Source organism: Squalius cephalus (genome assembly GCF_949319135.1).
Source record: "Squalius cephalus genome assembly, chromosome: 5".
Lineage (NCBI taxonomy): Eukaryota > Metazoa > Chordata > Actinopteri > Cypriniformes > Leuciscidae > Squalius > Squalius cephalus.
This window is the reverse complement of record NC_137126.1, coordinates 45,279,967-45,306,942: the sequence shown is the minus strand read 5'-3', so window position 1 is coordinate 45,306,942 and position 26,976 is coordinate 45,279,967. Positions and strand designations below refer to the sequence as shown.

Below are 26,976 nucleotides of genomic sequence, written 5' to 3'. Positions count from 1 at the left end.
AATAACAGTAAATTATTTATAAGTATATGCAACTAACCCTCAACCAAATCCTACCCTAATCCTATAGTAAGTAGTTGCTTAATATTACTCAGTACTTAAATATGTTAATTACACTGTAGCAATGACACCTTAAAATAAAGAGTAACCAATTTTTTTTTTAAATTACCGTCACCTCAGAAATATTAACTTGTGTGTGTTTTATTGGTAATGGAGAAAGTCCATCATACCCCAGAAAAAAGATTGAGATTCATATAAGGACAGAACTGAAGGATTAAGATGGAGCAGCAATAAAACAAGAGAATAGGCTGAAAGTTGCGGTGGGTTTATAGAGGTGAAAATGAGGACAACTGACCAACATAATGTTCCTCTGAGCGGTCCTGCTTTTACAAGCACTGCTGCCATCCTGTCTGGAGAACACAAAAGCATTCTGCACATTATGATGGTCAGGCCCATTTCACACTGGACTAAGGGTAAAATGGGGTTTAGAGCTTCAGAAAAACATCAATAGGGGATTTACTGACAATGAAAATATTACTGCACTTTCTGCATACAGATTTCTCAATGCTATTACAGGCAATGCAACGCCCAAAGGCAAAAATGACCAAAGAAAAACAGTGTGGTTTATCTGGATTTATTGTCTATAATAATACAGAGTGCACAATATTCTGTTAGTGTATTAGCAGAGTATAAAGAGCTGAAACGCCTGGATACATCTTTGTTTTTTCTTACACGTGTTTACACACACTCATATAGTGTTTCTAATGAAATTATTCCACATTCCTCATTCAAAGTTTACCTTTCCCCTCTCTGAACACTGAATGTGGAATCTGTCATGCATGCAAAGGCAACAACATTATTGTAATATTAATTAGTAATTATTAACTTGGTGCAATATTCCCATCTGATAATCTTCATGCTCAAGAAAAAAGCTTATTTACATTAGTGTTAACATATTTACATTAATGCCTCATGCTTGACGTGACATCCCACTGATCTCTCATCTTGATCGCATACGGAAGTTGCTCAAATCTGATATAGATATTTATATCAGATTTGTCTCACATTCTCCCTGTAGTGTAGCCTTTGAGATGATGTTGTCAGAATATATATCATTAGCTCATTTTCCATTCTTACTGCTATTAACAGGCTCATCTGGGCTATAAAATCCCCCAGCTAAGACTTTCTATGCATATTCTTGAACAGTTAAAAAACATTATATAGACAATGACATTTGTGCATTTCACATTCATACAAGCAAATAAAAAAATAAACATTAGTAGGCTTATCTCTACGTACAACTGCAAAAATGACATATTAGTAACTAATTATTCCAACGTAATAAAATCTTTCACAGTAGTGTTTAAAGCTTAAGCAACAGTAGATGCTGACCTATCCCATAATATTTCATAATCTTTCATAATCTTGCTCCTAATAATGATCATCTAATGCCCTTTCAATCACATGCCTCATTAGGAGTTTAATAACTGCTATCTGAAGTTCTTTAAAGTCGACAAGAAAGTGCATCGCAACCCATTTTACTTCCGTTCCATGATTTTTTAGAGGGAAACTAGAAAAAAAATCTAAGGCGGGGCTTGATTTGATCTATTAGACATTGATTGGATGGTGAAAAGTGGGCATTTCATGGAAGAAAAGAATCAGACATGAATTGAACTATTGTTTCAGAGGTGGAGCACCTTATTAAAATCTGAATCACAACAGCACCAGGATTAAGAAAGTAAATAGGGTCGCTTTTGATTTCTTGTCGACTTTTACCATTCGGGCTCAGTGTAGCGACATCATGACAAGCGTCATGTTGTCCTGATGTGACGTATCTGTTGTTCTGACTGCTGCACAAGGATTTGGAGGACTAGCGATATGCACAGTGCTCAGGAAAAGGCCTTCACAGTAACGTTAAACACATATATATCTCCCATATATCTGTATGTTAGAATAGCAGGTTGCTCGGATGTCGGTAAGGCCAGTTAAAGTGATTTACCCTGTGGTAACCCATCCTAATGATGAGGAAACTGCTCTGAGAGAAGGTGCTGTTCTTTGGAAATAATATGACTAAGCTCCTGAGGCACTGTGGTCATGTGGAAACAAGCAGGGGTGCATCCCGGACAGACATCTACAACTGGACATACGATAACACTTAGTTGAGTTTATACTGGGAGATGCAATGCATGTGTGAGAGTTGAAGTGAGTCGTGTTCAAGGACATTTGGGTTTGAAATACAAAGTATGCATATTCATAAAACTGAAAAGGGGCTTCACATCTTGTACGGATAATGCCAATTTCAAATGTTGCTGACCTTTGGAAAGCAAAAATGAAAACTTGGACTAGAAGAGTCCAATATCCTACAATCTGGATTATTAGACCAATAGCAGAGATTTTTCGGTAACACTTTACAATGAGGTTTCATCAGTTAACTACATCATGAACTAAGAATGAACAATACTTCTACAGCATTTATTAATCTTTGTTAATTTCAGCATTTACTAATACATTATTAAAATCAAAAGCTGTATTTGTTAACATTAGTTAATGCACTGTGAACTAACATGAGCAAACAATGGACAGCTGGATTCTTATTAACTTACATTAACAAAGATGAACAAATACCATAACAAATGTATTGCTCGTGTTAGTTAATATATTAACTAATGCTAACAAATGAAACATTGTAAAATGTTACCAATTTTTCTTTAAAAAAATGTTTTAGAAAATAGGGCTGCACTATTAATAAAATAAAAAACAAACAAATAAGGCCTAGTGCGATTATCAAATTGCAAAGGCTGTTTGGTAACAAAAGTAAACCATGTGGTTTTCTGCCAAAATAAAAGCATGTTGGTTTAACTTTTGAAAATAAAGAGGGGAAAATAAAGAATTTTATCCATAAATATTAGTATTGTAATTTTACAGTTGTACTGTAAAACTAAATTTTTTATTTCGTTTTTATTTTAGAGTGAAATATTACAATAGTGTAATATTTCTTAGTTTGTTTAATGTTATAGTTAGTAGTAGTAATAATAATAGTTATTTATTATTAATTTTCAATAAAATTAATACTATTATTAGTCACATTGCTATACAATTGCAAAATGTTAGGCCAAATTGTGAAGGCCTAAAAACAAGCACAATCTGGATTTTTTTTTTTTTTTTTTTTAAATCGCACTCACAAAAAAAATCATATTTTGACTCACCCCCCTCCTCCCCCTCCCCCCACATAATTGTGCAGCCCTAGCCAGGAATGTACATTTTAACAAATGACACTGATTGAGCATCAACCTCTAATCAAAAATACACAGAACTAACTAGCTGCACTACATCATTAAGCAACACTGAGTGCGTTTACATTCATTTTACACCGATGAAGCCGGCAGTGTAAGATCATGTGAACACTTCAACTGTGTTCCTTAATCAGGGAAATGTCATAAAGGGTTAAAGCAAAACCCGAGACGCACGTTTCCCCATTCTGCTTTTCCTTTTGTTCTGTCAGCTTATTCAATACGCACGTATCGGTTTACATCTACATCGAGACTGGAGAAAAAGTAGCTTGAGGCTACATAATATTTTTTTAAATCACCTGAAAATGGTGCAGCCTTCGAGAATGCATTGGTTTTGATCTTTTGAAATGCAAATCAACATGTTTTACCGGTCCTCCTACATTTGACTGCTACAAAACTGTTAAATCAAGAATAAAAAAAGAGCAGTGAAATGCTGTGCACAATATAATGCTGTAAGGGTGTAGATTTACAGCGATCGCGCCAAACACACTGCAGAAAGAGGCACGAACACTGTTGAGTGAACGAAAGCGGCGTTCCAAGGGGTAAACGTCATACTGCTCCGAGCGAGCGGAAGAAGATACGGCCACCTTCAACTCTTCAGTAGTACTTCACCTCTCTGGCCAGTAACACAAGTCCTTGAGAAATAGTAGTGATGTTGATTACATAATTGTGAACGATTTCCAGTAAGGGCACGAAGTCTAAAACGAACCGAAAACATCTCCGTAAAGGTGAACGGCACAAACTAACGTGAAAACATATGTGAAGCAGTGCGTTCTCAGGATTTTCCAGAGAGAAAACTGTGGAACCAGGTGCTGGAAGGCTGTGGTTTCTCCTCGGAGGATTCTGGAAGAAGGAACTGGGATGATGTGACCGACGTAGGGCTGCCAAGCGAACCACTTAAGTTTTCCGCCTCCGGAGAATCCAGCTGCCAGGAACACTGGGGTTTATAGCCTGTATTCAAGCTGTCGTCTTGGAAGTCGGCCTCAAACTCGCCTTGGGGCTCGGCTGGATCCGCGGCGGACTGCATTTGAGGCCTGTAACCTCCACCGTCACACACACCCTGTGAAGAGCTCGGGCTCTGGATGCCTGTGTAGGTGACTTCAGTCTGTGTGGAGCCCACGGAGGCGGTCGAGGAACCAGAGGAGTCTGAGACGTGGTTACTGTGGGAGCCGTCACCGACAACCTGGTTGTAATACCTCAGGAGGGCCGGTTCGTCGGAGTCTGTGTCTACCTCGATGTTGTCGTTCTCAAACTCCTCCTCTTCCTCTGGTACCGGGACCAGACCCTTCTTTCTGAAATCCCACTCTGGACCCTCCACAATCTGGATCAGACTGTGGGGAGAGGGTTTCACATCCAGAGGACCCTAAACACAAACAACAGCAATTTCAGGAATCATTAATGTTCGTAGCACAAAGTTATTAGCAATAGTAATCGTGATTATGGTTAAATTGAGAATCACGATTTTTTTGTTTCAAACAGAGATCACAATTCTCTCACGATTCTAAACAGACAACTAAACAAAATAACATGCAACTTACTAGAGGTTCTGACAAAATGTTTATTACTGCGGATTAAAATGTTTATCAATCTGAATCAATTATAAAAAATAAAAAAAAATGGTTTGATTGAATGATTCAATGACTCACTCATAAATACTTCAAAAACACTGACTAATCCAATAATGAAACAAGTGAACGCACCTCTTGAATGAATGATTCAATGTCAAACATTAAGTTTCCACCTACTGGTGTAATGATGTAATTGATACAATTGTTGTTTGAATCACCAAGTAACTTTCAAAAGGTGATTTGCTCTACTTTGATCGCTACCGTAGACATCAGTGTTTATATCTGGGGCCGTATTAACAAATAATTTTAAGGCTAAAAGTAGCTCCTAACTGGCGAATTTAGGAGCAACTCCTAAAAATAATGGGCGTGTCACTCGTAACTTTAGGACTCCTAATTTTTTTGACTAAGAGTAATTCACGAAGCATTTTAGCCCTAAAAGTAGCACCTAAGCCTGGGACAGCTTAACTCTAACTCACTAAGACCTATTCACAAACCGCTTTTTGTGGCATCTCACGTTGCGATGTTTTGAAATGCGTATGCGGCGGCTACAGGAGCTTCCAATCGCGAGGGAACAATTCTGCATTGTAGGCATAACTAGGGATGCAATAACGCCACCAACAACAACCAAAACTAGGCTACTCATTGCATGTAAACTAATTGTAACGTTTCATTGTGAATCAAATTAAAATGTTCTTCTCTTTGCAAACGTAGGCAGAGGCATATAGTGACAGATTAATTCAATAATGTTGCAAAGATATTGCATAATCCATATGTTTCATTAGGCTACTAGGCAATTTGTTTTGCCTTACTCTTTATTCATTTAGGCTATTTATTCAGTTATTCATCATCTTCCGTCCTTCGCACTACTTGTGTAGCGCACGCATTCTCAGACCTGTCACCTGTCACTCATCATCGTAGGGGAGGGGTTTGGAATCATTCCCGCGTTACAATCATCAGCCAATCAAGGTGGACACTTCAGTCAAGCTCGTGCATGAGTAATGACGTCATCCATAGCAACGAAGACTCACTCTTAGTTTAGGAGTTGTCATTTTTCTTTACTAAGAGTAGGTCTGAAAGGCGTTATGAATAACTTTTAAGAGAAAACTCCTAGCTAAAATCTTTTAGTGCGATTTAGGAGTACTCCTAGTGGTAAGATAAAATGCTTTGTGAATACGGCCCCTGAACTATAAACTTTATCCCAGTACTTCTGTGATAATATGAATATCTGTAACACAGAAATCATGAAACTGTGTGGTTGCAAAGACTGTTAATAGACTGTTAAAAGATAACCGCTCTCTCTGGCTCAGCGGCAGTGCGAAGCTCCGCGAAACATAGATTTGAATGTTCTGGTGTGATTTTATCAAAGGTTTAATAGACACTGGCGAATCACTGACATTTAAGAATGAGATTGCGTCTGTGTTTAAATCAAGATATGATTCAATGCCAAACACCACTAAAAACTGTTTTACCGGTCCGGACGACCAGTCTCCAGGTACTTTAGGTCCAGGAATTTCAGGATAGAAAGCTTTCTTTACCCTGGAATTAAATAAACAACACAAAATCATTAAGAAAACACGTTAATTACTGATTTACATCTGTGTTGTTTTCGTTAAAAACACAACAAAATGAATAAAACCAACTAAAATTCTAATTAATGTACCAATTAATGTAATCCAAATGCTAGTATACGCTGTATTAGTATATTAACATTACCAAAATAACACTGACTGATCAGTAAGACTGAAAGAACACTGTCTGTTGTAGCAAACATCGCTGTAGGTCAAAATGATTTAACATTAAAACACATGAATAAAGTCCTACCACTCTCTCTTCTTGTAGCAGCAGATGCTGATGAGGATGAGACAGCAGAACATGGATGCCAACGGCACAAGAATTCCAACAAACAGCATGTCGGCCGCTGGATGAACAGAGAAAACGAGAGGTTTAGGAGAAGGACATAATCTTGTGTTATCTGCAATATCTGAATTTATTAGTTGTTCTATTTAAGCAGTTCAAATATCCCAACAAATGCTGGCATTGATACTAAGAAAGGCTACAGATTAATGGCAGAATCTCTGAATGAGCATCACAATGTCTTACTGTCCATCTCCATTTTGATGGCCACAGTCAACCCTGTGTCCTCTCCAGCTGAAGTGTAGGCCTTCACTATGAACTTGTGCGAGCTCAGAGGCAAACCCTTCACCCTGTATGAGCGCACCTCAGGATCAGAGATGTTAGCTAGGAGCACAACCACATGAGACAAGTATTAAAATATATAACAAAAGATTTAAAAAAATGTTTTATTTTGTTATAATACATTATAGACAGACTGTCAGGCCAAATTCAATTAGTGCATAACCAACTGAAATCCGATCAGATTTAGCAAGTTTGAACGGCAAAAACTTTGGATAATATAATATAATATAATATAATATAATATAATATAATATAATATAATATAATATAATATAATATAATATAATATATGATGAGATAGAAGTTTTAATTTGAAACAAGAGGCCAAATTGGTGTTTTGGCAAACTTTCCATTGACCAGTTAGTCATTTTGCTTGCACTATAATGCAATAATAAAGCATTTCTGTTCTTATCAGCAGATGGTTTTTCTACTCACAAATGTGTGAACGTGCTTACCAACGAGATCCAGACGTGCAGCATTTGCCAGGTAGATGGTGTATCCGCGTATGAAGCCTCGCTGGTGTTCCATCGCGGCAGCTTTCCAAGACAACAGCACGTCCGAGCCAGTTTGATTGGCTGATAGTTCACCAACTGGCTCTGCAGGAACTACAGAAGATCGAACGAGAGAAGCAAAAAGATGTCACACAAGTAAGCAACAATATGTAAAGTCCAAATAAGTGGGTTAGGTTCATTTCTGTTTTTTTTTTTTTAGTTTTCACCCAAGCAAATGGCTCTGTTAACTACATTACACGCTTTATTCTTTTAATGTTTATTTGAAGGTATAGAAATGGTTACTGCATGTATATTGTGCCATCATTTTTGTTATTAATGTAAATTGGCATAGTTAGCACTACTATTGTGCATGTGTTCCCTGTATAAGGAAAGTAAAAAAAAGAGTTTTAAAATAAATTATTAACACACAAAGAGTCAAAAACAAAGCAATTCTAGACAGTGAGATTATGCATAAATCAGTGAGTATCATTAGCAGCAGCGGTTTAAGTCATTTAAGACACATGAAAATCAAAAATGATTCATTCATTCATGTCTGTAAGCTTAGAGGACTTCGATAATGATATGCAAGCATACTTGACTTAATGTTGACTAAATAAAGTTGCAGATACACATATTTAAATACAAGCATGCACAAGGGTGTCTACTAAATATCTTAAATCCTCAGTGGTTTCAGTTAAGCGACATATAGTATATTCTTCCCTAAACCTCAAATGTGGTTGGAATTTATTTGCTTTATTCAATGACTTTCATGCATGATTCAACCTTACAAGTGATTTTTCCAGGCTCTAGCATAAACTATATGAAAAGAAAGGGGTGGGATCTTTTATATGTCCTGCCCCACCTTCCTGAAGCTAAACCTGTGCTTGTTAAACCATTGCATGGGTTATTTAAACTAGCGGTTAACCAAAAAATAACCAGATGCTATTTTGCATCAGTAAAAAAAGTCAAAAGCCAATGCACACAAACTTCCCATAAAATTGGTGAATTAACGTTTCCAGAAAAGGCGTGAATATGCTATTCACACAAGCATCGGCTGTCTGTGTTTTATATAAATTACATAATGCTGCCATTCACATGCCTGCACAAAAAGTTGAAAGATTTGCCAACATTTTATCAACAAGTCACACAGGACTTCTTAGTGGAAAAATTCTCTCGAAATTTACGGGCAAAGGCTGTATGTGTGAAAGCTCTTTATGAAGAGCAATGGTTCTCTTACTCATTTCCTGCGAGTATCCGTGCCATCTCTGCAGCAGCGAAGCGGCGCCGGCTGAGAGAACATACACTGATACGGTGTACCTCACTCCTTCCTCCAGAGAATCTGAAATCAGCAGAGACTCATCAATCAACCAGGTGCATGGAAAAAAACATTCAGGTGTGGTGTAAACAAAGCATGAAGAAATTCAAATTCCAGTAGATTTTCCACAGTGTATTTGGACACTCAAGTCACACATTTTAAAAATTAATACCATTGCATCAGAAATAACAAAATATCAAACCAACTGGCATGTATGTGAGAATTTTCTCACAGTGTCTGAAAAAGTTCAATAAAGGATCCAGTCACTCTAAAACACCTCCTTTCTGAGAGCCTGCTCTGCTCTGATTGGTCAGATGGTGAGATTGCTCATGTGATTGGTCAAACACTTTCAGTGTGCGTCTGAAACTAAACGCCTGTTACCATATGTTTAAGCTTACTTACCGAGGGCTTACTCAGCACTTGTAAACACAGTGATATGAACAGTAACAATGAAGTCTTTGTTTGTGGGCAGCCAATGAAGGCCATAGCTGGGCATTATGCAAATTTGCTACAAACCAATATAGGTTCAAGAAGGCTGGAATTACTGACGACTCGTCTCAGGGAGTTCAGAATCGGTTCTTTTGGGAGACAATACCTCCATTTATCCTGCACTTTGATTTTTAAAACAACAGACCTTTTAACATTCACAAACTGCTATATAAAAGTTAATCTGAAAAGAAAACATAGTAGGGGCACTTTAATGAGATGAACACTAAACCTGTGGTTCTCTGCAAGGACACCAGTGTGAACTTGAGAAGAACTGACCTCATATATCCACTAAAAATCCCCCAAAACAGCTGTTTCAAAAATATTGAGTCAGTGAAGAGAAAAGATCCTACAGCATTTGAGAACAGATGGTTTGGTATTTTATTATCTAATGCAACGCCATGTAGACATTTTTAAGTGTACAAATACTTTTAGGGATCAATGTATTTAATAAAAGAACAGGAAATTAAAAAGAAAACTTCAATAGATGAGTCACTTGTAGATTCATCTAAAGGACTCACCTGGCTTCACAGTGAAGCTGCTGTCTGGAACTTTCTCCCAGTTAACCGGGCACAGGCCACGGCAGCCGGTCGGGACCCACTCCACCACGTACCCTCTGCTGGCATTGGCGTTAGGCTGCCAGGAGAGGTCAAACGTCCCATTTGTGCCAAGCAGCTCAGACACAGACAGCTGGGAATCTACAGGACAAATGATCAAATGTCAATGGATTAAAACAGTTAATTGCATTATACAGCACTCAGTGCTGAAGTGCCACTCAGAAAAGCAGAATTAATTAGAATTAATTTGTTAAGGAGCACTGTACATGACATGCAGGAAAAAAAATACGTATAATCAAATTAACAATTCATTCCCACAACTTACGTCAACACGTTTTACTAATTCGTTCCCTCATTTTAAGATTTAAATCGTCCGCACAATAGAATAATTTATTCCCTTGAGTTACTAAATCATGGCCACATTGTAATCATTTGTTCCCTTGTTAAATCAAAACGAAGGAACAGATTAATAAGTCATGGGAACAAATTCTTAATTCGTCGCCCCACGATATATATATTTTTGTCCGCATGTCATGAGCTGGGGCTCCGTAATTAAATTTTTTTTTTATTTATTTATTTAATTTATACATAAACTAGCTATAAAGGCCTTTTTGGGGATATTTTTTTTTCACCCAGAATAGACTGAAACAGTTTTAATGTCAAACTGGCCATGTTAAATGTTTTTAATAAAAATATGTGTGTGTGTGTGTGTGTGTGTATGTATGTATATATATATGACACACACACACATAACATACATAATATTAATATATTTACATTTTTAAATATGAATACTTTTATTTGACTAAAGTTTTTTAGAAGGTGTGATAAAATGATGCACAAAACATTTGAATCATTGGTATCTGAGGAAATGTCCCAGGCTCCCTCTACCTGCTCTGTATGCTGGTGTGGTCACAGCGGAAGGCTGAGAGAGACCAGCTGGGTTCAGTGCTGCCACGGCAACGGTGATGTCACTGCCGTTGTTAAGGATGATGGGATAGTTTAGTCTCTCAGGAGGAAGAGAAACCGGTTTCCACCCGTCTTCCTCTGCTGAGCTCTGAGAAACCTTGTAGCCGACTAATGCACCGTGACTTTTCCTCACAGACAGCGGCTGAATGGAAAGAGTCAGATAGCACCATGTTTACTTCTTAGAAAAATAACACATTATTCAGTTTTTTGACATAAGCTGCGTTTCATATCCTTGATTATGACTAATGTAAAACAATGTTTTTTCTTACTTTCCAAAAAACATGTCCTGTGTTACTGCTGTCCATCCAGAGCCAGACATCAAGAGCATCAGGACCTGAAAATGAACAGACTTTGTTATAGATCTTTAGAAACTTAATATACAATAAACGTTAAAATAACAGGAAATGAAGTAGAAAAGCAGGGTTAACAATAAGGAAATGACACCCTGTTTTAGAGCATGTGAGTGATTAAACATAATATATCTGACCTGTCATATGTGGTGACTAAGAAACAGACAAAGTAGACTATATCATTCCAGATTTATTATTTCATTTTCTGCAAGTTATTTTAACCACTCACGGTCCATTTTTGTGTGTATGCTGTAGGGGGCGCTCTCATTCCCCCACTTCCAGAAAGCGTGCTTGGATCCGCAGCGCACAGTCACAGTGTAGTCCACATCTGGCCACAGGTCCTCCAGCATCACAGATGACAAACCTGTGCCACTGTAGTTACGCTAAAGACACAGAGACAGAAATATCAGGCCATCGGTTAGAAATCAGTAGCCATTTTTAAATATTATATAGTCCTACATGATTGGTTAAAGTGATTTAAAAAACATCATTGCCAAGGTGGCTTGAGTAATAGTTTAAAGTAAAAAAAAGAACGGGGAAAAGTAACCCAAAATTATTCTGTTATCATTAATTCCGCTCTCATATCATTTTAAACTTGTGTAGTCTTCTTTTAAACACAATTTTGTTGCATGAATAACGATAACAATATGCACACCATAATGTTTATGTGACGAACAAATTGAAATACAAGTCATTATTCACAGACAATTGTTCATTTAAACAAATGCACATGCGCAAATTAAATTTGGCTGAGGTGAATGATTAAAACTTTAAAGCTATTGTATGACTTTAGGCGACTTGTACAATAGCACACGGGTTTAATGGTGTTTTATAGTATTTTTTTTTAGCTTTTTGAGGACAAGCATTATGCACCTCGCATTTTGGTCTTGTCTTGTTTAGTCATAATTTTCTCAACATCTTGACAAAAAAGCTGTTTTTTTTTCTTGAGTAAATGATGCCAGAATTTACATTTTGGGGTAAACTACCCCTTTAACTCCCAAGACCACACAAAAAGCAAGCAGGATCCTGGGAGCTGAAATCTGAGCAGTGAACTTACTGTGCTGGAAAGTTCATGGCCGACGAGCTTCAGCTGGCAGAGCATCTCCAGCTTTTTATACGCCGCCACAGGCCAGCTCCACTTCAGTGTGGCGTTCCACGCCTCGACTTCAACCGCTAACACATTTGCTGGAGCCAACAGATGTACTGGAAGAGAGACAACACCGTCAGAGAAGAGTTCTCACTCGTGAGAATATTAAGACACAGTCGCTTGGACTCTATTTATAATGCAGATATTCTCGATTAAAAGGGGAACGTATTGAAAATGTGGTACCGCGGTCAGCGAGTCGGGCAGAGTCAGTAAGCCGAACTGTTCCAAGAGGATTTCGAGCCACCAGAGTCCAGTTCTCCTCCCAGACCTTCGAGCTACACAACCAGGCCTTCCTTTCATTAGCCTCCACACAGTCCCTGCGGACAGAAACACGGCTTATAAAAACTAGACGTTCATTCATTCAGACAGGAAATGCTGCAATAATTACATTAGAACATTAATGTAATTCTAGAATCCGCAGTAATGATATGCAGGACATACGTTAATAATACAAAGCAGCAAATCAGCATATTAGAATAATTTCTGAAGGATCATGTGACACTGAAGACTGGAGTAATGATGCTGAAAATTCAGCTTTGCATCACAGAAATAAATTACCTTTTAAAATATATTACAATAGAAAATATATAGAAGTTTTTACTGTATTTTTGATCAAATAAATGCAGCCTTGGTGAGCAGAAGAGACTTATTTAAAAAAAAAAAAAAAAACATTAAATAATCAGACTGAATCGATCCTTACCTTTTGTATGCTAGTGCATGTAACATTTATTAATACAAATAATTATTATCATTATTAAATAATATATATTTATAAATATTCATATGTAATATATATATACATCAGACAAGAACTAATGGTATTCCATGATTAGCAGTAAATATATACATGACATAAGTATCCTTTTCCATCTCATTTAATGTGGTTTGCTGTTTGGTGATCTTTTTATGTACCAAGGACATTACGGTCCCGAGCGCCAAATGCTATAGTGTGGTCAGTGGTTCTTGTGTAGTGTGTTTCTTGCCTTCCATTAAGGGTGTATTTAGTGTGGTTGATCTTTCTTTTCAAGTGAGTGTCTCGGCCTTTCTTCCAAGAACATTCTGCGGATGCCAGGTCCCGCGTTTCGCAGACCAACCCCTCATCGCCCGGCGGATCTGCAGCAATTACATACAACAAAAGCCACATGAAGTCGCTCTTTAACACTGCACAGCAATCATCCAGTGCTAGCCATTATGCTAAAAATGAACACTCAGATCTTCCTGTTTTCTGGATATATATGTTTATTGAGTTTATATATCATGATATTTTGGCAAACCACTAATTAAGATAAATATCTAGGTGAAAAAAAAAAAAAACTATAGCCACAGTCAACCATATAGCATTTTACATATTTTATATATAAAACATAAAAAAAAAACATTTATTTAATTATATTATTTTTAAAAATTCATCAAAGAATCCTGAAAATATGTATCACAGTTTCCATAAAAATATTAAGCAGCTCAACTGTTTTCAATTGATGATAAGAAATGTTTCTGGAGCTGAAAATCAGCATATTATTATATTATATATTAATATTCTTCATAAGAATCATGTGACAGTGAAGACTGGAGTAATGATGAAAATATTTTTAATAGAAAACTGTTATTTTAAATTGTAAAAGTATTTCAAATGATTATTTCAGTATGTTTGATCAAATAAATGCAGCTCTGGTGAGCATAACAACAAAAACCCTAACATAAACTTTTGAATGGTATGCATGTATAATTATGAATATTTAATACACATTTCTTAATTATTTCTTATATAACGATGAATTATACTCACAGCCTACAAACACCACAGCTCCTGTGAGGGTCAACATTGGGGAACAGCAGACCACATTTGTGCCCGTGTCGCCAGACGCTGGCTGGTTGGTTACGGTGATGGCGTAAGTTCTTCTGCTCAGACGTGTGGCGCTCATCTTCTGACCCTTGTACAATATTTCTTTGAAATTGTACTTTTCCTTAACAATACAGCAGAATGTCATATTACTGCCCACAGGAACCACCTTATCCTGGGGATACATGTAAGAATCAGACTTCTCAGGAATATCCGACCCTAGAGACAAAAAGATGAGGGTAGGGGTGTAAATGGTTTAAATAACAACTTTAACTTTTCTTTAAAGAAGAAATGTTTTCTAGTGCATCCAAAGAGCAACATCAAAACAGAAAATGTCCTTTTATAGCTTTCAAAACAGCTCCAAGCGCAGAAACAAAACTATCTGGTACAAAATTAGATCACTGCCATTATAATCAACAGATGTGTCTGTCTACATTTAAAAAGGCCAGTTCCTAAATTTGTCACACTGCAAAGCTGCTCCAGCAACTTTATTTTACATGTCTGTCTGAAATAAAACATATTTAGATCCTAAATATCATATTTGTGAAATACTTAACACATAAAACTCACAGTATAAATCGAAATGACTGTCACAATAGAGCCACTGAATTAAGTGACTTTGAATGCTGAAATAAGTTCTCAAAACAAGGACCACAAAGTGCTAGTACGTTTGTTTGTGGGCTGATTTTGAGAAAGGTTTGCAGAGGCCCAGGCCGAGCAGGACCGGTTTCAGGACCAGCAGCTTTTCGGAAGTGTTTTTTCAGTACCTGGAATGGTCTGAAGGGGGCTCCACTGGCTGACCGACTGCTGGTTTCGTGCTCTGATTTGCACTGAATGAGAAGTGCACTCCAAGGGTGACGGTGAGCGCCAGGTCCAAACACGATGTCCTGTCACAGGATCTGCTGTAACTGCCACCGTCTCCTACAAATTAAAACAATGTAAATCACTGCATCTGCTAAAATGTATTCATATAAATTGTCTCTCAAATTTGATTAGTTCATACATTTCCTGAGAATGTTGAAAGCACCATGCTCTACATTATGAAAGTGATAAGCAGTTTTGACCTTTTGATCTTAAAGTCAGCATTCGCAACCCGATTCACTTCCATAATGTGATTCCGAGTGAAACATATAGTTACGTTAATTTATACCATCTGCATTAGACTGGATGGTAAAAGTCAGAATAGAGGGTAACAGTCGGGTTCTGGAAGTAAAAACCCCATTCATTTTTTCCATAAAGGAATTGATTTTTAACAATAACTTATAAACCTTTAAAGACAGACCTACTATGAGCTGCAAGGTTGTTAATTTGATGGTATAAGATTTTGTTAAAGCAGTCAGCCCACATTTAAACTTTTTTAAAGAATCGTGCTAAACAGCGGAATGGTGAAAACATTACCCATAATTCTGCACAAAAATATCTCCATCAATCTAAGAATCGTGACAACTACGGTAAGCAAATTTCACCAAAAGAAGTCTTTAGCTCCCTTGAAGCATGGCAAATTATGTAATAGACTTAAACTACTTTGCGCAAGACATACAATTTGTTGTATAGTATATAAGTAACTTCTTTAAATTAATAGTTTTATAATTCCCCATTTTAAATTTGATTGTCCTTCTCAATGCTTCATGGACCTGTAGTTCTTGAGTACACAGACTTGTACCTTTTTGTCTGATATTCAAATAACCTTTTTGCTTTGAATCAAAGTTTGTAATGCTGTGGTTCACCATGAAGCTGATTGGTTTGGTTCATGCCATTGCTTGTAACTCTTAAAGTCTTTTTTTTTAAATCCTTATAGAAAAAAACAAATGAAAAAACACTTCAAGAACTAAGGCAAAGTCAATAAAATGTGTGAGGGCACTAATAGAGACTCAATGGGGCTGAATGAGTTTGCAGTGGATTGTGAGTGATCTACTCCATTCAACTTTTGACGGGGACGTGTATGCTGAGGGTCAAATCCACTCTCCAAAGCATCTCAAAATATCCCATAATGCTTTTTAAAAAATTGTTATTTGCTATTATCACAGGAAACTCTATGGCTATAAGTTCCTGTGTTAATTATCAGCAATGTATTTAGAAAGGCTGTATTACCTACAACAACAGCTTTTTGGCTATTGGTTCACATTATTTTCCTTCCAGACAAAAAATTAAAAAATAATCAGCCCAAATAAAAAAGATCGTTTAGAAGCAAAGGAAGTTTTTTTTTTTTTTTATGGCAGATTTGGAATAATGTGCACTGATGAATTGTACTCAATAAGACCAAGAACTCAAACTATGAAAGTAAACACATTAATTCAGATTTCATGTTGACATGAATATTCTAAAGCAATTACATCAGATGTATCGACAGAGTCTGTGGCATGCCATCGATTACCACAGGAAGCCATTTAGACTCGTCCCTCAGTTAAAAAGGAATGGTAATGCAATTACAATGAAAGGCCAGCAGATATTGTTTTCTGTGGTAATCAACATTGCCTTGATTATTGCTTTATGGGTCTAGAACGCAATAACAATCAATCCAAATAAGCAAAAAATATTTTGCAATATAGACAGACTAACATTAGCCAATAAATTCCAAAACAAGTTGGACATGAATGTAATCGCTATCATAACATGTTGCTCTTAAAGTCACAGTCGGTGACTCATAGGACATGGGAAAACATTGAACGGAGAAACTGGTTTGAATGTATTTGCATTTAATCTCTTGTTATTGAAATGAAGGTGGAACCGCATTGTATCATAAAGACCTGGATGTGGCACAAAAGACATGATGTTCCGTTAATGATTCCCAGTGCTTAATGGCTCACACCCACATGCATGCATCAACCCTAAATAACTAAAACACAGATTAACAGTCGACATGACATCCAACGACAGAGATGTGAGAGCGCTTACATTTAGCACCACAGTCATGAGCTCGGTGTGGAAAATCTCAATGTCAAAAAGCGATGAGTCACTTTGCCATGACAAAGAAAGAGTCTGTGCAGGTAAATCAGGCTGTAGTGATAAACCATGGGGCACAGGAAGTTCACTCAGACCTGTACAATAACACAGACAGAGAGAGAGAGAGAGAGAGAGAGAGAGAGAGAGAGAGAGAGAGAGAGAGAGAGAGAGAGAGAGAGAGAGAGAGAGAGAGAGAGAGAGAGAGAGAGAGAGAGAGAGAGAGAGAGAGAGAGAGAGAGAGAGAGAGAGAGAGAGAGAGAGAGAGAGAGAGAGAGAAGAAATGACTTGGGCATTCATTTCAGTTGGTAAATCATAGTAAACCTGTAATGAATTAAACCATCTATACACTGAGCAGTTTTTCTATAATCTATGATTAACAATAATATCAAGTTTTCCACATTGATAAGAAATGTTTCTTGAGCAGCTAATCAGCATATTGGAATGATTTCTGCAGGATCATGTGACACTGAACATGGGAGTAATGAAGCTTTGCTAAATTACACTTTTTACACTAGATTATTTATACTAGAATTTATACTAGAAAACAGTTATTTGAATCTGTAAAAATATTTCACAATATTGCTCTTTTTCAGAGAATTTTGAATAAAATATTACATTATATTACAGTCCTCAGAATTTTGAATGGAATAAAATGTACTGATACATTTTATTGAAGTGTCAAAATCACACTAACACTAAATTTAACCAGGGTTACGACATGTTTTGTTGATGTCATGTAACCCGAGTTAAATCTAGGGTGACCAGTTTTAATTCTCTAATATGTCCTGATCAATCTGGCTTGGAATTTGATGACACTCACCATTCTGCCCTCGAGAGCGTAAGACCCCGAGGCTCAGACACAGAGCCAGAATCACCCAGCCCTGCATACTGACCGAACCAGCACCGCTTTACCGCTTACAGAAAGAGCTGAACACACCCGAGACCTGGAGAACACAACCTACGACAAAACACACAAAAAAATCTGTTTTACAGGACATAAATCAGAGGGTATAACATAATCTGGGAAAAAAATTGTGATACTGACACACTATTGATAAAAATGTGGGGTTTTTTTTCATTTCATCATTATCATCAACCTTTTTTAATTGCACAAACTTTTGCCATAAATCTCATTTTTGCAAAACCAACAGAAAAATTTGGAATTAAGATAATGAAGACAATATATATATATATGCTGTGTTCAGACCTAAAGACTGTTATTAGTTATATACAATTTTATTAACAAACAATGATGTCATTTTCGCATTGACTTACACAACAGTATAAGAATGATGCGTCTCTTTTATAACAAGCACTCTTGACCATTTGGATCACCTTGCAATTCCTATTGTAGGAGACCTACAAAACTATATTTGTAGCCTTTAAAATAGCACAACAGGGGCACTTTAATAAAAAATTAATAAACACACCACAATTTCACTGTTTTCTTTACACACACATACATAAGTAAAGAAGGTTGGAAAGCCAAGAACATTGGGCAAGTGTGCACACACACACACGCACACATTATGGATTACAGCAGTTCTTCTGGTTAGTATACACACACATATAATAGCATTTGGTATCATTTTTATACATGGTTTCTCTTTTCAATATTCCATTATTTCAATACATTTTTATGCATCGTTGCTATTTGAATTAAATAAACATACTAGAAAGCATTTAAAATATGAAACCAAAAAGAAGAGTAATTGCATAATCACCATATTTATCAACAATATTATAACATATTCTTCTGTATTAAATTTAGATTATTTTTTCCTTATCCTAATAGATTTTCCATATTAATATAATTATACAGCTTGATGCAATGTAAATCAGAATTAAACACACTATTCAATGTTTTGTCTAAAAGCAATAATCTACCTCATCACTACCCCCTATTTATTCCCCGAAAATCCAGAATTTCCAGTCCTCACCTGCTTTTATCATGCATAAATCATAGCCTAAACAAAACATTAAACTGAGATTTAGGAATGCAAAAATCAGATTAAACAAGCCCTCTCGTGTAGATACAACATGTTCAGTTGTTTTTAATGGCATTCACACAGCATTTGACAAGATGTCTGAATCTGATCAATCATATTTGAGGATTGAAGCCGAGAAAATGTGGCGCAATGTTGATACGCATCATGAGTATCTTATCAGCGCTGGACATTCCCAAAGTGAATTCACGAGGGAGCAAACGCAAAATGCATCACATTCCTTCCTACGAAAGATTAAATTAGCACAATGCTGCAACTCCTACTTCACTCCTACCTCACTTAAATCAAAGAAACTTCTGGATCAAAGCCTTAAAAAGATGCACATGAAAACAGTAACTAAATAACTAGATGTTTATATTTTCACAAGAATGCTAGACGTTGTGGTTGGTAGGGCACTGTTGTGCAATCAAGGTCAAAAGGTCTTCTGAACAGCTTTTAGCACATTTCAATGTGGATTCTAGGTAGTTTGAGGAATCATTTACACACCAAAGCTTAATGCTTCAGGTAATGGACCACTGACTACCAAGGCTAACAGATTCAGCAACCCACTCCAGTCAAGGTTTCATTTAGATAAAAATAAGCAAAATGGATCATGAAGAAACACAGGGTGAAGTTGCAGCTTATTTTACAGATCTGGCCATGAGCACCGATGCCAAATACAAGTTTAAACAAGCCTTCAAACTCGGCCCCTCCCGTAAGTGAATCCCCGAACACCACCTCATACTGAAACTGAAGCCATTTCATTTTTTCAGTAAACTGAAGCCTGCAAAAAAACAACATTTTAAGCAGAAAAAGAAACCATTTAGAATCCAAGCAAGAAGAAGAAAATAAATATTTTTAGAAGAAAAGCTCATTTTGGCTATGCAAATAACCCTACATTTTCTGCCAGAATAACCAATAGACATATTCAGTGGTGATTCTTGCCTCAGGAAAAACCTCAAACTTTAAGCAATAATGTAAGCAAACCCTTAAACCCAAGAATTGATTTACCTTCAGCATGTAACCAATCCACCACAATATTCTAAACAATAGGACTCTGAAAGACAGACCCAATGCATATCCCATAGCAAGCAACCCTTCAGGGCCTAAGAAGAAGAAGCAACCGCATAGCAACACCCCGGTAACAACCCAGAATCTTACACTTATACACAGATGCCTCATTAGTGTTTATGGACTGCTATATGTAAGCCATCCACCATGTTGGAACAGTCAAATCCAGTCCGTTAACACTCGATAGCAAGTTGAATGTGCATCTGAAACCTAGTTATTCACATGCATGAATATCTATATCTGCAACAGACATTAGCAGATGGTTTTCACAGCATTTAGTTGATCATTAATGTTATAATTCTGCAAATGTATATTGCACATTCTCGCCTCTGAAAGGTTATCCCATTTCGTCTGGATTTTATAGCTTGGTTGTTTTTACAGCCATAGGCGGCACAATGCTATGACATTATCGATGAAAAAGCATTTATTTGTTAGTTGAGTGCTGAACAGACTCATGTTAACCATTCCAAGATGGCGGACGCATCGATGTGTCTGAAGCCGCTGAATGTGGCATCTACTACACAAGCATGCTCTCAAGGTTTGCATGTGCAAGCACCACTTATATTTTCTTCAGAAAACAGAAAAATCTTGTTTTGGGGGAAAAACTTTAAAACCCAGGAACATTCATTCAGACAAACCATCAACATTTTTTGTGAAAAAAAAAGTAGTTTTCCATTTCCCTACTAGACAAGTTGTCATTTATAATAGCAAAAAGCACATCTAGCTTGTTTTCAAATAACAAATATCCGTTAGGAACAGGATTCTCAATATTGACTTCCATGACGATCCATGTGCTACGGTAAAATAAAACATCACGTTTGTGTTTGCAGACCTTGTTAGCGGTTTTGTTTTGAGAGCTCACAATGGTCTTGCTGACAGATCTCTTTAATGTTCCAACGTGCGTGAACGCCCAGAGGGCAAAGATCAGGAAAACAGACACTGGTTTTTTTTGTTTTTTTTACTGAAACAGGGGCTGGAAAACAATCCCATGGATCACTGCCAACTCGTTTCCTTGCATCACCAACATAAAGTTATGATTACTAGAAGTCATCTGAGATAACACGATTACAGTCTTTGAAAGGTTACCGTATTTTTCATAGATTTATCATTTCGCTCTTATCATCCAAATATAACAGCCCACTCATGCCCAGACCTCGACAGGGCGCAGGAATCCAGTGTTTGTGTTGGCAGCCTGTGCGGCGGGTCTGCAGCAAAGTGTGAAACTCTAATATTCAGAGTTACAGACAAGACTGTGAAACATACCAACTACAAGCTACTCACAATTTTTAGTGAAATAACAGTCAAGCTACATTAAAAAAAAAGTAGTTAGTGATGCAAAAAGTTACTGACACAAGTATATTGATGATATTTAGTGGGACAATAGCTCCGGGCAGCAAATCAAATAGATGTAAATGTATTATACAACCATACTGTACATCTGTAAATTTCGTAAATTTTCTCAAGTCCTTACTAGTAACAAGTCAGAGCCAATTTGAACACAAATGTGCACTAGTTTACTAAGGGTTATTTTCCATTAACTAAAAGCAAGAAAGAAAAAAATGGTTAATTTATTGAAATAAAATATTATAGGCTAAGTATTAGACAATTTTTTTCTACCTTGGCAATTAACAGAAACGTTTAAGTTGAAGAACTAAAAGTAACTGGAAATAAATAAAAACTAAACATATATTAAACTAAAAAAAAACTAACAAAAATTACTAAACCACAAAACAAAATTACAAAAAATAAAACAAAACTTCAAATGTAAACTGAAAATAAAAAAGCTAAATCAATATATTAATAAAAGCTATAATAGTATATACTATGCTAAAATAACATTGGCACTAAATAGGCAACAACAAACAAAACTAAAAACATGAATAAATAAATACTGGTTGTGCTACAAAAAAAAAGAACAAATGAAATGCCATAAAATTTAAGTATAATATAAAAATGTGTGTCTGCTTTAAAGCTGGTGGAAAAACGAGAAGGAGAATAATTGCAGCAGTTTCCAATATTTTGCAGGAACTGCAGTCTGAGCTCAGATCATTTCTCAGGAATCCATGAAAGATCGGACAGAATTCTTACGTGACATCATAATTTTCATTTATTATTTCTGTGCCATGAATAGACACAAATTCCTCTCTTTCCCACCCAGCGCATTTACACATGCTGAGAACAATGATAATCTGTCCAGAGCAGTGTGCTCTAATGGCTTCCTTCCACTTATATCACACAAAACTACAAGACTTCCTTCCACTTATATCACACAAAACTACACGATTCGCACTGATTCATAAGACATCCAAAACTCTAGGGAGAAAGTTGCAGTTTCACAGTTTACCACATTTGACTTGGAACAGACACATTATAAGGGTGACCAGAGTAGTAAAATAAAGCTAAAAATTTTTTTTTTAACTATAAATATTAGATGGAAAACAAACAACTTAAAATTAGAAATGCTGCTTTAACTAACTGAAATAAAATGAATTGGAAATAAATAAATAAATAAATAAATAACAAAAACTAGAACTGAAGAAAATAAATAAATTAAAGCTAATACAATAAATACAAAAGGACAATTATTATTTTTTTTATTTTTTTACAAAAACTTAAAATGAAAACTTAAAATATAAAAATAAAACCTAAGACAACATATTTATAAATACTATAAAAGAGTATATATATCTATATATTACTACAATAACACTGAGGGTACGGCTGTGCCATTAATCGTAATTAGGGCTGGGTACCAAGTTCGATACTTTATAGGTACCGACCGAATTGCCTCGATACTATCGAGTATCGAAAAATGACTTGTTGTTCGGTACCAGATTTCGATTTTCGACTCGTCAACATCAGTGAGCCAATAAGCACTAAAAACAATAGTTTACGGCGCGGTTACGCCCAGAGACGTGACTCACCTGAAGTGTGTAAGCGCCCCAACCCCCATAGATGCACGTGAAGTGTGTAAGCACCATAGAATGTAAAAAATAAGCAATCAAGGGGGAAGTCTGTGTCCCAAACCACTAAAGATGTGGAAAAGTCGATCAAAAGTGTGGCTACATTTCTCCAGGCTCGATGCCAACAGCGCGCGATGCAGTATTTGCGGTAAAATAATTGCTGCAAAGACCGGTACCACGACAGATATGATGAAGCACTTGACAGTGCACGGAGTAAACATAAGAGCAGGAAGTTGCTCCGTCTTCGACTGGTAAATGAAGAGATACCTTGTCGATCACTCTGACAGTGTTTATATTACAATAATGACTTACTGAATGTACACTGCCGTTCAAAAATGTGTTGGTTAGTCAGTAAGGATGCATTAAAGTGATCAAAAGTGACCTTAAAACATGTGTAATGTTACAAAAGATTTCTGTTTCAAATAAATGCTGTTCTTTTGAAATTTTTATTCATCAAAGAATCATGAAAAATGTTATCATAGTTTCCAAAATATTAAGCAGCAAACTGTTTTCATATTTCTGAAGGATCATGTGACACTGAAGTAATGATTTTGAAAATTCAGCTTTGACATCACAGGAATAAATTACATTTTGAAATATATTCAAATAAAATAACAGATTTTAAATTGTAATACTATTTCAAAATATTACAAGTTTTACTGTATTTTTGATCAAACAAATTTAGCTTTGGTGAGCATGAGCTCTTTAAAAAAAAAAAGTTTGTTCCTTTGTGCTTTAAAAAAAAAGAGTTTTTCTGAGGTAATGTGTTATGTAATCTTGTTGAAATGGATTTCATAAAATTGGTATCGAAAAAAGTATTGTTCAGGAACCAGTATCGAAATCAAGGTATCGGTATCGAATTTTTTTTAACGATACCCAGCCCTAATCGTAATTGTTTTTGGCTTCCAATAATTACACAAAAAAAATGCTGGGTTGTTTCAACCCACTTTTGGGTCAAATATGTACAAACTCAACCGTTGATTTAAATTTTTTTTATTAAAGTTTCAAACCCACTGGTTGGGTTAAAACAACCCAGATTTTTTTAGTGTGTATGAAAACAAGGTAATCGAGGTAAAACGATTATCGTTCCACTGCTGCATTCTGTCCAGCGCACCTTCCTTTCCTTCACAGCGGTGTGCTTTCATTCCTCCCTAAAAGCCCAAACTTAACATCCAAATCACCCAAATAAGTGAGTGTTGTAAAATGGAGTCTACTGTTGCTAAACTGCGGGACGTGTTTGATATTAAACTGTGTTGATAAAACTGTATTCAGCCGCAAAAGAGACACTGTTGACACTGCGTTATGTGTGCGCGCTCGAGACAGAGCCAAACGTGGAGAAGCTAATGTGCTTCACAAAGATGTCAAAATGCCTTTTTGGCAAGTACACACAAACACTGTGGGTGATATCTAAAGTAAACTTCCACAGTTAAGAAAGAAAACGCGTGTGTAACAGTATGTTGGATCTGTTCATAAGCTCTTAAAGCGACAGCAGCCTCATGTACCTGCTGCAGTCTGTCTAATGATAATCAAACAACAAAAGACAAAGGAAAATCACTCACTGATCTTGACTGAATAACGCAAGTAGCTTTAATAAGGATTAATCTATATTTAATGTGTACAGTAAGTTTATATAGCCTAAGTGTTATTTTACATTTGATTATTAAATGTTTACAGAATACAGAATATCTGAATACCACTACATCTTCCTGAAAAACTATTTTGTATTTTTGTTGTTGTATTTATTTGTCCGTTTTGTTTGTAATTAGGCTAGTTGCTTTGCTCTTATTGTATTGCTGACTGTTAATTTGTCTTATGTAATTATTTTGAGGACCTTTTTTTACATATTAACCCAGTATTATTTTTTTCTGAAGTTTCATTAATTGTGAAATTTCACTGATATTTAAAATTACTCATATGAAAAAGGGCTCTGAACATATCACCAACCAATAATCATGTTACAAAATCATATCATCAATATTGACCAAAAATAATCATGATTATGATTTTTGCCCATAATCGAGCAGACCTAACTGAGGGCCACCTAACCCAACATAAAGTAGGCCTAATTATTAAATATCCATAAGTTTAGTTAAACATCTGTGTGCTAAAAAAAAAGACCCTCTCAATTTGTTGTGAGACAGTAACTCAACAGATGAGATCTCATCAGACATTAGATTACAGGGACGGTTCACACGAAAATGAAATCATGTCATTGTTCTCAGTCACCATTCAATTCATCGTATAGGAAAAAAAGCAATGAAAGTGAATGTTGACTGAGGCTGTCAGTTGATAAGATTCTGCCTAACATCTCCATCTTCATCTAAACAACGACAGAATATTCAGTGACAGACTGCTGGCTCTGTGTACTTATAGTTCAAAGGACCACACATGTACAAAATTGTTGTGTAATAACTTACTCACTGATTCATAGTCAACACAAGCAATGGTACAAGGTGTATCATTAGTGGAAATTGTCCTGTAATTGATGATTTACAATATAACCTTCCATTATATGGTCACATTCACAACATTGCTAGCAAATTATCACATGGTACCGTACTGGTAACCAGTATATAGGCTCACTTTACATGCACTAATAGAAAGTACGTTACTACCATCCATGATCCACGATATTGGTATTCTTTGAATTACCTTGTAGTACCACTTAAATACAGCAATAATTCAGTACTATGGTACATAATAAATTACCATGGTGTTACCTCTGATAATTTGATGGAAATGCTTAAAAATACACATTGATGTATAGTAGCACATGTCACTTGATAACATGGACGATACAAAGTATTCTGGGTTCAAATATAAACTGATAAAGCAACGCCCCAAAAGACTGTTTACAATAAACCACACCAAAACGGTCCAGGAAAGAAAACAACACGAAAATACATAACCAATTTAACCAATAAAACCAGACACTTTAAACCAATATATTTCCTTTAATTCACCTCAATTGGTTATTAAAACTAACAAATAAGCAAAAGTCAAATGCCTTAATGGTCATATAACCACAATTCCTCCAACTAATCTTATAAGTAACGTTACGTTATTAATTTCACACCGAATCATTTCGATATGTCAATAAGACTTCTATTTTAACTCGTTTTATAAATCAAACAAAAAAAGCAAACGTCACGAGCTAATACAGATAAACAGGGGGATTTCTAACGTTAGAAAAACATGATGTTCCCAAACTGTTAAGTTACCTTGATGTTTTTAGTATCCAATGTCTTCGAAATCACCCGGTTATATCCATAAAAATAACGGCTGCTATCCGATCTGGTGTGTTTGGGTTAATGGCAGCGCGAGCGCATGGCCTTCCAGACGGGTGTCGGTTGTCGGAACTGGGGGGACCGAACCGGATTCCCATTCCCAAATGGCTCCAGAATATGAACTGGATTGGATCGTTCTACCAAGCGTTCATTATGCGACAAACACTGTTTTCCTCCAGGGGGCGAATGTTGGCTCAAGAATCGCAGAATGTTTTAGATTTTTGTACATCATTTGTATGACAGTGAATATAATGGTTTAAATATAGTAATTCCACGGATTAGTACCGGACACATATATGGATATCCAGCTCGGTAATGTAATAATTATTAAACGGCATTCTTGATCATCATCACAAACGACTTTGATTAGTTCTTGATCACCACAAACGACTGTGGTTAGTCCATCTCGACCAGCGCTGAGAAAAGTAACAGGTACCATGTGACAAAGTTATCGGTGTGTTTCTTCAGCAGTGGTACGGATAATATTTTTTACATGAAGCATGATTCAGAGAAAATGTAAT

At 36.2% G+C, this 26,976-nt stretch overlaps 1 protein-coding gene across 1 annotated transcript; it reads right to left on the bottom strand.

The window, feature by feature from the left end:
- Window positions 1–755: 755 nt before the first annotated feature.
- On the bottom strand, window positions 756–26,976 carry lifra (LIF receptor subunit alpha a). The gene is made up of 18 exons (XM_079872469.1): window positions 26,390–26,976; window positions 17,970–18,107; window positions 17,102–17,244; window positions 14,974–15,127; window positions 14,153–14,425; window positions 13,350–13,479; window positions 12,550–12,683; window positions 12,277–12,422; window positions 11,449–11,602; window positions 11,139–11,203; window positions 10,792–11,011; window positions 9,865–10,041; window positions 8,780–8,881; window positions 7,507–7,656; window positions 6,956–7,093; window positions 6,677–6,773; window positions 6,325–6,391; window positions 756–4,650 (listed from the first exon to the last, which is right to left on the bottom strand). Exons 2-18 carry the CDS (start codon window positions 18,034–18,036, stop codon window positions 4,063–4,065), a joined length of 2,805 nt encoding a protein of 934 aa, XP_079728595.1. The 5' UTR covers window positions 18,037–18,107; window positions 26,390–26,976; the 3' UTR covers window positions 756–4,062.

Excerpts from the sequence above, each read along its gene's own strand:
- lifra (XM_079872469.1), bottom strand. The coding sequence starts at position 18,036 with ATGCAGGGCTGGGTGATTCTGGCTCTGTGTCTGAGCCTCGGGGTCTTA. Across the intron at positions 17,245-17,969 it reads ACGCTCTCGAGGGCAGAATG|GTCTGAGTGAACTTCCTGTG; the intron begins GTGAGTGTCATC and ends GTTATTGTACAG. Across the intron at positions 11,012-11,138 it reads CAGGACATGTTTTTTGGAAA|CCGCTGTCTGTGAGGAAAAG; the intron begins GTAAGAAAAAAC and ends CTTTCCATTCAG.